General features: G+C 42.0%; 1 protein-coding gene across 1 annotated transcript in view; it reads right to left on the bottom strand.

The window, feature by feature from the left end:
- The window catches only part of ttc7a (tetratricopeptide repeat domain 7A), a 58,708-nt gene that overhangs the window by 32,134 nt on the left and 11,308 nt on the right, over window positions 1-15,266 (bottom strand). The window contains exons 8-15 of the mRNA XM_025897469.1: window positions 13,994-14,057; window positions 13,511-13,648; window positions 8,986-9,069; window positions 8,263-8,367; window positions 3,960-4,077; window positions 2,051-2,108; window positions 1,874-1,946; window positions 1,609-1,769 (exon numbers count right to left, since the gene is read on the bottom strand). Of these exons, the coding sequence (XP_025753254.1) occupies window positions 1,609-1,769; window positions 1,874-1,946; window positions 2,051-2,108; window positions 3,960-4,077; window positions 8,263-8,367; window positions 8,986-9,069; window positions 13,511-13,648; window positions 13,994-14,057 (801 nt within the window). The remainder of the gene's footprint in view (window positions 1-1,608; window positions 1,770-1,873; window positions 1,947-2,050; window positions 2,109-3,959; window positions 4,078-8,262; window positions 8,368-8,985; window positions 9,070-13,510; window positions 13,649-13,993; window positions 14,058-15,266) is intronic.

Below are 15,266 nucleotides of genomic sequence, written 5' to 3'. Positions count from 1 at the left end.
TTACAGGTAATAAAAAATAATACAGCTGGTACACCTTGATTAATGATTCATTTGTTCCTTTCAGCAAACTACCAATAAAAAGATCTGTTTCCTTTTTTCTTTCTTTTTTTTCTGACTCGGTGTCTTGGTAGTGATCTGTAACAACAGTTTGGAAACAACAACCGATGCTGCCTGCTCTATCCATATGACCTCATGGTTACCGGGGCAATGGGGATTCCTGGTGCAGAGAGTGATGTGATTGGCTGAGCCCGGAAAAGAGCTCTTAAATGGGTCAAAGCAGTCAAGTGTCTCTGCGAAGGAGGTGTGTGTGTCTAAGAGTGTGTGATTGTGCATCGAGACAGTGAGAGAACGCATGCGAGCTACTGACTGTACCTACAGTACAGATCGGTAAATCAATTCTGTAATCATCAGTGTCTTTCCTGGATCCTCCCACTCTGTGTGTTTTTCTCCTTCTGTCAGGCTCTCGTGTCCTTCCTTCCTTTCGCTGTTTGATCAGTTTTGTTGTTTTTTTTCTTGTCTGCATTTCCTCTCCCTCCTGATCTATGGATGCACCCCATCTGTCTGCTCTGCAACCGTGGAGGCCAACACTGACCCCAAATGGCTGTACTCTGTAATGCTTGACTGGGCTTTGAGATAGAGAGAAAACACATCAGAAAGATGATGCAACATGCTTCCAAATTATTGTTAGTGTGAAATAATTGGCCTTGATAGTTAATGTTGTCAATGTCAGATACAATAGAGCTTTTTCCACTGCTAATGAGCATGTTTTTTTTTTAGATGTTTTTGTGCCGGATGACTAGAATTATGTGAGTGGAATACTGTTAGGAAAGAAACCAGAGCTATGGGCTCATGCTGCAACTAACCTGCTTCAAATGCGTTCCAATCAAACCGGATTCTAATTAAAAATCTTTCTTATCACTTTCTCATACTTATGATCTTGCGTACTTTGCCTACTACAATACTTAATCTGTTAACTCTGGTATACTTTACAAGTCTTGGTCAAATGTGATTCTGCATAAAGGTGAAGAAATGGTTAGAAATACCAGCCCTGAAGCCAAAGGTCAAAGGTTTAAGCCCTTAAACCTGCAACATGTCCTTTCACATCACTACATTCCTCCTGCCCAAAATGAGTTCACTTTAATTGTCAAAGTGTGTGTGCTTAGTGTAGTGGACAGGTGGGTTTATGTGTTAGGACGTCTCAGCTCAGCCAGGACAGCAGCGCTTAGGTCTGGGTCAGAGCTGCAGTGTTAAAAGGGTAAGGGTGTATGAGGGGCATCGGTACCGCAATGCAGACTTCCACTCTGGCACGTCTAAATAAGGCTTCAAGTGTGTATGTGTGTGTTTGTGTGTGTGTGTGTGTGTGCTTGGCCTCTTGTGTAGTGGAGCAGACACCCTATCCCTACGGAGAGGACTGGTGTTAGGATAGAACCTGGCTGCACCACTCTCTGGAGCTACTCTTACACACACACACTTAAAAAACAATCTCCAAAGTGTTAGAAGTACAGCAATCGATTGAATTATCCTCAGTCCACCAACATTTTCTGTTGCGCACATGTGTGTGTATGTGTGTGTGTGTATGTGTGTGTGGGATGGCGTAGTAGGTTTTACTTGAAGTTGTCAGGGTGCTGGCCGAGGGCCAGATTAAGGGTGTCCAGAGCATGACGGTGGTGTTTCTGGGCACTGAGCAGCAGGGTGAGCAGGTGGAGGGAGTGTAAGTCATCCCCACAGAGAGATAAAGCTGCCTGAAGGGGCTCCATAGCTGCTGATACCTGCCAGATAAACACCATATTTGTCAAAAGGAAAAAGGAAAAACGAGTTTGTCAAAAAAGAAAAACAAAAAGCTTCAGTATTGATTCCATTGGCTTGCTTTTACCTGGCGTACGATGGCCAGTTGCAGAGCCAGGTACATGGCAATCTGCGCATCCTGAGGGTCCAGTGAATGAGCTCTGTAGAGGGAAGACAAATAGCTCAGTGAGGGTGGACTGTTGAACTGTGTGGCTCGCTTGCGTGGCTGAAACACGTGCTAGAGAATGAAACAAGCCTGACTTACTTTTTCAAAGCATTTAGTGCCTTTTTGTTGAAGTCGTTTCGGTCTGTGGTCAGAGAAGCTGCGGGAAAAATGGGAAATTTACAATTTCAGATAAAAATAAAAGCTGATGATGGACCACGGTTCAAGCAAGTTAAAACAAGAGTTGGAATAAGGGGCAGTTATATGAAGGCCTGTGTCTTGACAAGTAGCTTAGACAGTCCATCATTGTTGCTGTTGACTAAACTATTTCCTATTAGCCAGAAATAAGACCTACCATATTTTTCGGACTAATAAGGCGCACTTAAAATCTTTTAATTTTCTCAAAATTGACAGTGCGCTTTGTAATCCGGCGCACCGCATGCATGATTTCTGGTTGTGCTTACTGACCTTGAACCGATTTTATGTGGTACACGGTGCTCAAATATCTGTCGAAAAATGTTTTAGTACGCCTACGAAGCCGCACCGCTTGATGGATTGTTGGAGCATTACGGCTGCCATAGTCAGGAGCCTCGAGGAGTAATCTGCATCCAAAACTCTGCTTCAGGTCCCAAAGTCAAATGAACACTGCGACACACTGAGAGTTAAAAACTGTCTAAATTCTTTCATCTTTAAAAAATTGATCAGCGTTGCTGCTTTACCAGGTGTAACAATTAAGTTTAACATCCAGGCATCCATGAAAACAGAATTTATGAAATTTAACGGTGTTAGCAGGGAGTTAGCTCGCTAGTTTCCATCTAAACATGATATAGCATGTTCTGACTGAGAGATTTCTGAAAAAATTAAAATGTACAGCTCTTCTATCACTTCCAACATAAATGAAGACAGAAAACTAAACAGCAGGGACGTTTGTAGGGTTACTGAAGTTGGGCTAGCTGGTACATAATGATGTGCTACGTCAGAGGTTCCCAAAGTGAATATTTTTCTTGTAAAAAAGGGGGGCCTGGCAAAAAAAGTTTGGGAACCACTGTGCTACGTGATCGCTAGCAACATAGCTATGTTAGCATAACATAAACAGTGAAGCTGGAGGATGAACGCTAAGTTTTTGCCACTCAATAAAAGTTAATGTCAGGGTTGCCGGTGGTTAGAGACAAATGCAATTACATGGCAGGATGCTGTAAACGGACCAAACTTCAGTCAGGACAACAACTGAGATAATCCATCCACAATACGAGGTTAGTCATTAATATACTGCAACAACATGGGAATAGAGCAGCTGTGAGAGAATTCAACATTAATGAATCAATGATACGGAAGTGGAGGAAGCAAGAAGAATGAGTTGAGTAAAGTTTGATTATCTGATTGTTTTGTTTCACTTAATGCGCCTTATAATCCGGTGCGCCTTATGGTCCGAAAAATACGGTAAATTGTGTCCTATGCAACAGCCCAGACTCATCACAAGGTTTTCTAGCTGGCTGCCTTCACCTACACTTCACTTACAGTTTTGCATTATGCTGATTGACGCTCAGGCTTTAGATTGCTCCAACGCTCTATTTTGTATGAGGTCAATGAGAGCAGATATCCCTTATTTACTCATCTCAAGGCACAGCTCTGGCTGTGGACATAGTTTCCCTACACACCTGTTGCTCGGTTCCTTTTTTGGGGAGCAGTTTGAAAAAAGAAAACCAGGCAATCAGGCAATGCTACTCTCATAGACCCAGAATAAAAAGTCCCATAGACAGTAAGATCTAGTTAACACTTGTCGACTAAGCTATTTCCTGCTGGGAGCAGACAGAATTTAGACTGTGTCCACTGGAAATCAAGTGAACCCAACATCAGCCCTGAACTCATTACAAGGTTTTGTAGCTGGCTGCCTTCTTCTGTGCATGACCACAAACTGCTGCTTTTCTCCAAACAAATGACCAGTGGTATTGTTTTTATTTTGGACAGGATATTCTCCATATATTTTTTCAGATTGTGTGGTTAGATTTACCATCAGAGGCCTGCAGACTGCAGCAGAGTCCCAGAGCCAGGTAGGCTTTAGGCAGAAATTCTCCTGCTTCCTCCCCCATAGACACCACACTCTGGGACAGAGCCTCTGCCTCCTTGATCTGCATACACACATAAACACATTAACCTGGGATGAATATGCAACAGAGGGACGAGGAAAAACACCCAAATTGAATCAATTTTTGGTGCAACAATAAGCTACATGGAGATTGGGCTGTTCGAAGCATCGCGCAGAACTGTCTCTTTGTCTTCGATCTCTTTGCGTAATCCCCAGCTGACTCTGTGATGTGGAGATCAGTGCTCTGTAGAAGCCATACCATCTGTTACAGTCGACTCAGTTGACTTCTTGTTCTTTTTGTGGCTGAGGATAGCTCTTTGAGACTCTGGTTGCGAAGCTGGGATCAATCACATGCCTCCCTCATGGGTGAGCATGATGGATAAGACTTATAAAACTGATAAAAATTTTTTAAAAAATCTATATTTGCTGCGTGAATTGTGCGGTACTGTAATGTGAGCTGAAAACTTTGCCAGTCTGTCCAGCAAAATGTGTCTGCGATGCAGTGGGTAGGGACGTGAGTTTAGTGCGAGGACAGTCCGAACAGATTTGCTTGAAGGACAGCGCAGAGTTTGCTGAAGGACACACACGCTCGCCCACACACGCAGCAGTAGACTGCAGGCGGTGTGCGGCTCAGCCGAGCCGAGGTGCTCTGAGCTGAGGAAAAAGTGTGTCACTCCGTGTGAGGTATGGCTGGTGGCGGGCGGGCAGGTGGGTAGATGGGCGTGGGTGGAGGTGGGGGGGTAATGCCTTTGACAGCACACCAATGCAACAGCAAGCAAACTGCTCCGATACCCTCCCTCCGCTTCATGTCCTCCTCCTCCCTTCATCCTCCTCCTCTGTTCTCTCTCCCTTTCTCTGAATCCAGCCCTCGCTCGTTTAAAGCCTGCGCACAATAGACCAGCCGTTTACACGCGGACCCTGTATGTGCACGTTTTAGGAAGATTATGTTTTTGTTTTTTTTTCTCCTCCCCTTGAACAGTGTGGAGAAAGAACACGTCGCCATTGTCGGTCGAAAACCTTGAATCTGCAAAAACTGCTCTTCAGGAATTTAGAAAAGCAGCTTTACGTGTGAGATCAAGAGTCCCACAGTTCACGGTGATGTCACTGGTTTGGGGATTTCATATATGCCTACAAAAAACCTACGAAAAACCAACAAAAAGAGCAAAAAATGTTAAAATAAATAATGTTGTTGGCTGCAGTAAATATCAGCCCAGACTGTCCAGTGGAGCTGATGGTGGATAACTGTGGCACATTTATGTAATGCCACACTGCACTACGACCATAGTGTCCCATTGTGATTATGGCTGTAAGCTCCTTAGTGTTTCCAGCCTGCCATGATCTCCAGCCACTGACAGATGTGCTCTCTCCATTTGCCTCTGTTAGCTCCACTTTTCTAATCTCTCTTTCTCTCTCCAACTCCCTCTCTCCCTCTACACTAAATACCACTGTTGGTGTTATTTTCTCTCTCCTGCTGAGATCATGAACTGAAGGAGTATCCAAGCTGGCCCGGGATTCACAGTAGTAGTGTGTAACTGTCTGACTGACCCCAGCATCAATCCCAAATATACAACTTCTGATCAGCACATTAGATGCAGTATACAATTCTGTGACTCGACTTTATGTTATATTCTAGCTGAAACCGAGAACGTGCATGAAAACTGCAGTACAATTAGAAAAAGACTGAAGAAGTATGGCTTGTTGGAAGGTCTGCCAATTGGGTCGAGTGATGTTTTTGCAACAAAGCTAGAGCTCTGCAGCAAAAAAACTAACAACAAAAAGTCATTTTATCCCAATAATCTTAGTTTTATAATTGTTAAAAAAGCAAAGCTGTTCTGTTTTCCAACTACTCAAACCTTTTGGTAGCACTAAGCCATGGGCTGTTTCAAGCTTCTGACTGAGGATGTAAAAATGTTTTTAACTGACACCCACAAAGCAGTGGAAAACTATAAAATGATATCAAATGGCTTCCAGCTTGTAATTCCCACTTTCCAAAATGGCATTAAGAAACGTCAGTTAAGGACAACTGTGAAAAGAAAGGCAAGCTCTGGAAGAACAAATTTACATGCCTGCTGGATAGAAAGGCAACGCAAAACCCCCATATGACTGCAAATTAGCTAAAAGAAGGTTTAACTGACATGAGCATGGTAGTGCACCATTTCACAACGCAGCTCTGATGCACAAACAAGAAACGCAAGCTCAAGTTTTCCGAGTAGTCCCTATAGATTCCCGACGTGAACGTCAGTAAAAATTTGGGAGAAGATCTTAAACAGGTCAGGCTCAAAATATGGAGAAGATCAACAATGAAAGGCCTCCTAGTTGTCTCTCTTTCTCTCTCTTAGACCTCTGAACTTGATCTTCTATTTCTGAAGTTTAACATAAAGCAACGGTACACTAAGATTTGTTTCCTGCTGTGTTTACCGCACATTGTTTAATTTTAAAACTAATGAACTACATCATTTGCTTGTGGCTTCCCACACTTTTGCATACTGTTTTGCAGGCTGGTTGTGTGACAAGCCTTTTATGCTGTCAGCATCTCTGTCAGTTATGAGCGTTCACATTATCAAGAAATAACACTCAATCACGCTAGCTGCTCCTTGCCTTGAGCTAAATGCTAATACCAGACTGCTAATATACTTACCGTGACAGTGCTGACATGCAGATGTTACCAGATGTAAAGTAAATGTTAAGCTTTGAGGGCAGATGCAGGGCTGCGTGCATGACTTCATCGAAAAGAGATAATTAGTATGTATGAATGTAATTTCTAAATCCGTTTTAAGAAGAGACGTGAAAGTCGTGGAGAGCTGTTGTCATGTGGCAAACAGGGCTGCTTCATTATGGCAAAAATAATCATCACAGTTACAATCACAGGTGAATATAGAAACCTTGATTTTTAAACCCAAATAATAATTCTATCTCAAGAGCTACTCTCCTGCAGCTTTTAGATGCATCTTTGTTCCGACACATCTGAATGAAATGAATAGCTTGTTACCAGGCCTTTTCCTAACTTGATAGCATGAAGAGGTAATCCAATCATTTGATTCAGCTGTGTTGGAGTAAAGATACATCTAAAAGCTGCAGGACAGTAGTTCTCTAGGATTTGAGTTGGACACCTCTGACCTAGACTGTCCAAAAGACTTCTGTTCCAGACGTCATGTGGTTTGTCCAGATGCAACACAAAGCTGAGCTGTGCTGCCATGTCTTTCTCCTGGCAACACTTCCAAGCAAGCCATACTTTTTCAATCTTTTTCCAGTTTTACTGTCATGAACTTTAACATTGTAACTGTAGAGTTTATGATGTCGACGGGTTTCTTGCAATTTCTCTGCAGATTCCTCCTTGGTATTGAGTTAATACACACCTGAATGGTCCAAATGAGCAATTGCTGCTAATTACCCTTTTCATTCCTATGGGTTCAATATGGTTGTATTTGATTTTTCACTTAGTTTGCTGCTTTTGAATTTTGCATTGGTTTTGATATTTAAATAACAGCATGGTGTATGTCATGTTTTACTTTTATTGCCATGTGTAGATGTGATCTGCAAAACAAAAAGATCAAACAGTAGGACCGAAATGAGAGAACAGTCAGTGTAACAATAAATCAGTCAAACTTTGTGTTTCATTAATGCGAATTTCTTTTGATGTTTATATTGGACATCCCGGATACATCCCAGGAGGATGTATGAGGATATATTTGCTACTCTGCATCTCTGTGTCACTTCTTTATAGTTAATGGCATTATTTCCAGCACACTGCAAAACAGACAAGGAAAACAGCTCCACCTACAGAAATGCATACATAGAAAATTTACACCACAACATGTATGCCTGGGAAATTTAGTCCAAACATCGCAGCAAAAATCAAAGAACATAAAACATTTTTTAAAAATATAATAATTATAACTGCCTAAGTCTTACAGATCTGCCCCTAAAAGTATATGTCATGCCAACAAAGGAAATCATCAGCATTCTAATCAAAGCATTTTTCAACCATTTTTTTAAGTTCTCTTTCCTTTATTTAAGCATTGAATAGATTTTTCTATCAACTGATCAGAACAATGCATAGACATCTGTTAAGTAAAGCTCTTTGCCTGAATGTGCTGCAGACCAATCATGCTTCCACAAGTAGCAGCTGCAAAAAGCCAAATTAGCCAGAAATAATTTGAAAGTATTTAAGTTGAAGTTTGTGCTTTTTTTCCCCTTTTTTGCAAGTAGATGTTTCGTGTGTAATTACCCAATGCAGCTGATCAATGCAGACTTTAGCAGCCAACAGGGGCAACGAAGGGTCTTCTGGTCTCATCCTGGCACACTCTTTAAATACAGATACAGCACCAATCCCCTGAAACGCACATACACACACACACACACACACACACACACACGGAAATGTCAGTGACAAATTATGATTAATGAGCAAACAGCAGCCACTTATAATGCAGCCACAGATGACATGGATCGCTTTTGAGCGACTGTATCAAACATACATCAACTGTCCTCACACAGCCCTAATAGACCCATTTAGACACACGGTCACTTAATACATGTAGGTCAATCATTAATGGACCACGTGCACGCGCACATGCGTGAGCACATGTGCACGTGCATGCCCGCTGGCCCTAAATAGAAGCAGATCCAACAACACTGAGGCGGTCCCTCTCCTTCTAGGGAGCAGCCTATTTCTAGATCTCACCATTGATCTGCAGTCACTTTATCATGCAATCCACATCAATTTTTCTGTCACACACATGGCTCTGTGCGCACACACACACAGACACAGACACTTAGAGACTGAAAGTGCACTGTGAGGTATTCTGAGGACTCCCATTTAAAAAATGTGCCTTTTTAAGATTACATTTCATTGCCATGAATACCTAGATAGATAGAATAGATAGATAAAAGATAGATATCTCGTTTGGGTGTGACGTAGTGTTTGATTTAAACGAAGAAATGAGCTCACTTTCCGGGCGGCCATGAGTGACAGGCCCAGCTGGTGCCACAGGTGAAACTCGTTGAATGAAAACTTCATGGCTCGTTCCAGACACTGCGAGGAGAAATGCAAATACACAAACATGTTTAAGTTTTGAAACTTTGTACAAGTAGGGTGCACCGATAAGAGTGGACAGTTCGGTGCGGACATTAAGCTTTTTGTTTTCCTTTACAGTCACAAAACTGAATGGCCACTGTTCGTAGCCACATTCCTCTCGCTCAAAATCGATTGTCAGTCAGCGCTCACCACCCACTCTGTGCTGTTTCAGTACATAATGATGTGAGTGATGTGTGTGTGGACAAGCACAGGATGGCGTGGAGCGCCGCTCAGTCAGATGTTGTCAGTCATGCAGAAGCGAGCTAAATCAAGAAAAAAGGTCTGCCAAGTAGTAGGATTAAATAATGTGCACTTATTAGAAAGGCTGCACACAAAGTAACATGCAGACAAAGATGCCATGCTGAATAGAGCAAAGGCACACAATACCAACCTCTGTAGGATTTAATTGAATAAGAGAGTGTGGAATATGTAGCTAATTGTAGTCGTGAATGGGCTCTGTATTTTCTAACATGAACTGAAGCATGTAAGAAATGTAATGGTTCACTGCAGGTCTTTATGAAGCTATATGAAGCTGCAACTGTCTCTGCTGCTACATAGCAGTATTGCTGACCCTTGTTAACCCAGCTAAATCAGGCCCCAAACCATTACAAATCCCTATTTAACCTCTGTTTAGAAGGGTTAATGTGTAGAGCTCGAAGTAAGGTTCAGTCAAATTGTAATACAGGAAACAGAGGTTAAAAGATACAAGTGCGTTAAGTCTCCTACTGTACAGTACTTTGAGCTGCACCATATATAACTGTTGTATCAACTGGACTAAATGCCTACAGTTTTGCATTATTAACAAACAATGGAATGACAATTAGCCCTGTGATAGATGTGTCAGCTGAGAAATATGTGTTTAAGAAAATTGAAGGAATTAGTTGATATTATTAATTGAGAACTTTTCCTAAAAACTGGTTTAAGAACCACCTATGAACAGTGTTTGCATGGATGCCACTTGTTTTAAGGATATAGTAAGTAATTTTCTGAATTATGTAATAGAAAAAAAGAAAATTGTACTCATTCATTACTGTGAAATGATGTCTTCCAACAGCAACTTCCAACCACTTACGTAACTACACCTTATAAAGATCACAAATAGCTTTTAAATCTTTTAAACTATAATGACCATCTAGTAAATGCACATCTATGTTTTCATCATCGTTTTCTCATTATGTCTTCCTCCACCTTCACTTCATCCTTTTCCTCCTCACTTCAAGCCACCACATGAAATTCACCTTATGCCTGAAGGCAGGGAACATGCAATAACATGTCTATTTATTCCCTATATTGTTGTAGTTACTCCTAGAGCTTGTCAGGCTGGCTAAACAAGAACAACAGTTGGTTAAAAGCTAACAATATGCAGGCTAATATTAGGCTTGAGTATCCTAAAAATCGTGCTTTCCTTCTGATAAATAGCTTGATTACATTCCCACATCGTATGAGTTTATTTACTAAACATCACTAAGAGTCCAACAATGTTCAATTAACTTCAAAGAAGGTTTCACTGACAGCGGCTAACAGCGGCTAAACAGCAGCTAACAGCGGCTAAAACAGCAGCTCTTACTGATAGAAAAGTTCAGAATATCCTCAGTAACTCTCTTTAGCATCACTGTCATCAGACAGAGTCATATTTAAAAGTGGGATAAACAGCTGTCTAACAACCGACACTCACTATAGATGAATAATGACCGAAGTTGTTTGGATTACAGCAACCACCAGGATTATGCACTTGAACTGGGAGGGGCAAGAAAACCGAATTCAGCTGACTGCAGTCTTCAAGCTTCTATCGGTGAGATTTTACATGGTGTACCTTTACAGAGTGCACAAGTAGGCAGGTGGGAGGTTTAAATTATACAACACTGATTCTGGAAACTACAGTTAATGCTTGGTTTCATAATCAGGCCAAAACTACATGACTGGGTTAATGACAATGTTTGGAGGGTGGGATACTCCCAGGTCACTAGTCCATCATAAAATGATTATTTCCTGTTTGAAACACTGACATAAACAAACATAAATTAATACATCGCCAGTGATTACTGTGACTTATTAATTACTAGAGTTTAAATTTTAAAAATAAAATTTACTAAAGTTTAATTAAGTTTATTACCAATAGTCCTTTTAAAGTTTTTCAGTCAGGTGCTTATGTTATAATGAAAGTGTTTCTGCTACTACTCACAGTGGACATTAGGAGACATAACAGTGCTGTAAACAGGAAAAACACGTTAGACCTTATATAAAACTAAGATGGAGCTGCGGCACATACTTGACAGAGTAAAGGGATGTCATTCAGTTTCACTTGCTGGGCCCACGACCTCATTTGAGGTTTGATAGCGTTTTAGTAGATAAAGGTGAATGGCTTGGACGTGAATTGAGCTGCGGTTTGGGGAAGGTCTCGAAGGGGACTGGCCATGGCTCCTGGGCCTGGCAGATCCCCATGCACTAAATAGAAATGAAGAAGTTAAAGAATTTAAAAGGGGAGGGAGGGGCACGTAAATGAGAACGAACTGCTTGTAGAACTGGGGGAACATATATAGATGAAAACCGGAAGGAGCGTGTTTGGAGGCGTGGTCCCGCTCCTGAAATTCAGATACTTTATTTCCAGTTATTTAGTACAACATTTGCCTTTTTCCTCTCCTCCACAGCTCAAGACTGAAATACTCTTTGGAGACACGCAAAGGGTAGAACTTTTCAACTCAGATTACTGTCACAATCTGCGGGAGCAGATTGTGTGAGCTGTGAATTGTGGACCCAAACGCAGACACAAAGGGAGGCGGAGCTTGACTTAAGCCTTTATCATGGCTGATTACAAGAAGGCAAAACAAAGCAACAAGGACAGTAGCGAAACTAAAGTAGAACATAAACTGGGAAAACTAAAACCTATGAAAACTGTGACTCAACTCTGAGAACTATGAAGACTATGAGAACTATGAGAAGACATGAGGGAGGTAACACAGACGACCTGGCAAAGACAGAATGAAAACACACAGACTAAATACACACAGGAGGTGATCAGGGGAAGTGGAAACATATGGAGAAACAGCTGACAAAAATTAACAACATGACGCCACAGGGAAAAGCAGCACTAAGCACGATGAACATATAAACAAGACTTTCAAAATAAAACAGGAAACATGACGGGACACAGACATGACACGAACTTGATAACATGAGCCACACAGACATGAAACACATGAACGCCGAAGGGGACTTAAACACAGGGGATGAAGACACAAGGGGAATCTGATAATATAATATAACAAGGCAACCTAGGCAAAATAGACATGAGCACATAAACAATGAATATCAAAATATAAGAAAACTGAAAAACACTGGGTCACACGACCCAGGACTGTGACAGTTTGTGCTTCAGACAAACATTCTGTGCACAAAATGAGAACCGTGACCTTTGACTCTGACTTCCACTGACAGGAAGGGTATTGAACTGAACTGGAATGCGTACAAGAGTAAACTAGCTCTACAGTTTTATGTTTTTTTAAATCGCGTGCTCATCCAAGTGCATTATTGCATCAGTGGTAAGACAAAAATAAATCTTTACAGTTTATGAATACAAGATTGGAAAGCGACGATTCTGAACAGAAAGATAACGTTTATATTCCTATTACTACTTGCCTCTTGAATGAGAGCCTGATTCTACTTTGATAGACATGTCTTTGCTTATTTTAAACCCAACCTTTCATTTTCCTTGAATATGAAGGGAAAGCATGACAATAATATGAATTCCTGGTATGAAATTAAAATATGATTTCTTATCACAGAGACATCACGGACTGACTGATGCTACAGTAAGGATGCAATCAGTCTTATTCATGACGTCAAAGAGGGAATGTATTGACTGGCTGACACCTGATTTTAAATAAATGGCCCATGCAGGCCTCATACATCAGCAAATTGATCCACTGGTGTAGGTGGAACGACCTCAGTGTGTATGAGTATGTGTGTGTGTGGTCTCCCATATGCTATATATGAATCAGTGAGACTTGTGGACAAACCTAATTTGAGACAACCCCGCTAACCTCCGCCTCTTAAACTTCCCACATCTGGGTAGAAAGTCACACTGGGGCGGGGTAACAGTTTAAAAAAAACAAAAAAAGTGAGAAAATGGAGGAGGAATTCGAAGCCAGAAAAGGAGGAAGAAGTAGAAAAGAACAGGCAGTGTGGGGGATGGTGAGAGATGAAGAAGAGACTGAGAGGCAGTGAGAGAAAAAGACACATAATCCCTGTGCTCCAAGTGATAAGGACATTCATTAAAAAGTTTGGCAAAGGCAAAGCTCTCACTAACACATCTCATCTCTCCCTCTTATGCTCGCCTCCCCTTAGACCTCCAGCATAGTGTGCGTCTTTACAGTTTGCGTGCGCGCGTGTGTCAGAACACCTCAGAGAGCATGGCGTACTGCCCCCTCCTGACCATGCCGATGGTGAGCAGGTCATAGACTGAGGTGGCGTCCTGCAGGCTGGTCTGGCGAGCCTCAGCCTGATCCGGCAGACGACTGATCACCGCGTCACCGCTGGCCTGGATAAAGAGAGACGCGGGATGAGGAAGACGAGGAAGACTTAGCAAGGAAAGGTGGATGTGTGTGTGTGTGTGTGCATGTTTACATATCTTTGTGAGGACCAAAAATTGGAATTTTACCAAGCTTATGGGGACCAACAGCCCTAATGGGGACAAAATCCCGGTCCCCATGAGTTTGACTCAAAATGTGGTTTTAGTGTCGGGGTTACAGTTAGGTCACAGTTAGGTTTAGGCATTCATTTTGGATGGTTAGCATTATGTCAATTAGGTGTCCCCACAAAGATATGAAAATGAGCGTGTGTGTGTGTTGTGGTTTGTGTGTGTGTGTGAGAGAGAGTATCTCACCATGGATTCTGTGATGAGTAGCAGCAAAATGGCCTCCTCCACCACGTCCTGAGGACAGAAGCAACTGCCAGGACACAGAAAGCAGGAAATAGTACCAAGAATGGGAATTTTATCCCTCTCTCTCACTCACACACATACACACACACGTCCAAAGGTACACTGGTGTGAGTGTCAAGTTTCTGTCTCACCTGCGGAGCTGTAACACAATACAGACCACCCTGGATATATCACTATACAGTAGTATCTCAGATGTCTCTCGCTTTCTCTCTCTCAAACACACACTCTTTGGGTCTTACACTTTTTTCCTTCCATTCATCACTTTCTTTGCCCCTCTCATCAACTTCGTGTCCTTTTAAAGGACACGTTTACCAGACACCACAGAGGCCTTTTCAGGAGGCAACTGATGACAAAAGCCACGAACAATGCCGAAGCACAGCCTGAAATCTCCTGTTCCTCCTCTCTCCTTCAAATCTCAGACATGGATTTAGATCTTCACTTATGATAGTGTGGGCTAGCTTAGTCATGTTGCGGTGACTAAGTATGGCTTGCAGGGCCCGAGCAACAAGCACAGGATTCCTGTGCAAAGAGGGCAGAAACTAGGCAACTATGTGGTGATCATTGTTGTGCTGTCGCACATAACCAGTTTGTCCTGTTGGGACTGGCCAAGGGATTGTTCTGCCTTCTGCCGTTACGCTACACTGACATGTTATGTTATATAAGCATTATGTCTGAAGAACCGCCCTGTAGCACAGATAAAACAGCAGCCTGCTTTCTGGTGTCAGAAATGAACTAATGAATGAACTGAAGTGTAGCTTCGCTCTGAGCCCTTTAACCTCCTCTAAAGCAGGTATTCAGCCAGTGTTAATTAAGCCTGGGATGTGATGACCTCTAGTGGCATTCTAGTGGTTTCTCCAGGACAGAGCTGAACCACAGGCGCAGTGAAAACCACCCGAGGTCAGCTTCAGACCACACAGACGACCTGAAAGACCATGTGATTTTTCTGTTTCTCCAGACAGAACCCACTTAAAAGTTCAACCTTCAGCTAAACTATTGACAAGTAATAGTTCTTCTTTAACTCTGATGCTTATGTTTTGTTACAAATCAGGTTAATTTTGTTAAGTAACACAAAAAGCAATTTATCTCACAATCTGTTAAGAATATAGACCGTCCCTCCCAGCCCCAGAAAAGAGAAAATAGAGCAGCCTCTGGGAAAGTAACAAAGGAGGGAACCCATGACTGATGGACATGTTGTGTTTACAGAAGAGACAAAAAT

This window comes from Oreochromis niloticus, linkage group LG13, assembly GCF_001858045.2.
Source record: "Oreochromis niloticus isolate F11D_XX linkage group LG13, O_niloticus_UMD_NMBU, whole genome shotgun sequence".
Taxonomy (NCBI): Eukaryota; Metazoa; Chordata; class Actinopteri; order Cichliformes; family Cichlidae; genus Oreochromis; species Oreochromis niloticus.
Note: the sequence above shows the minus strand (reverse complement) of the source record. Positions and strands in the feature narration are given on the sequence as shown.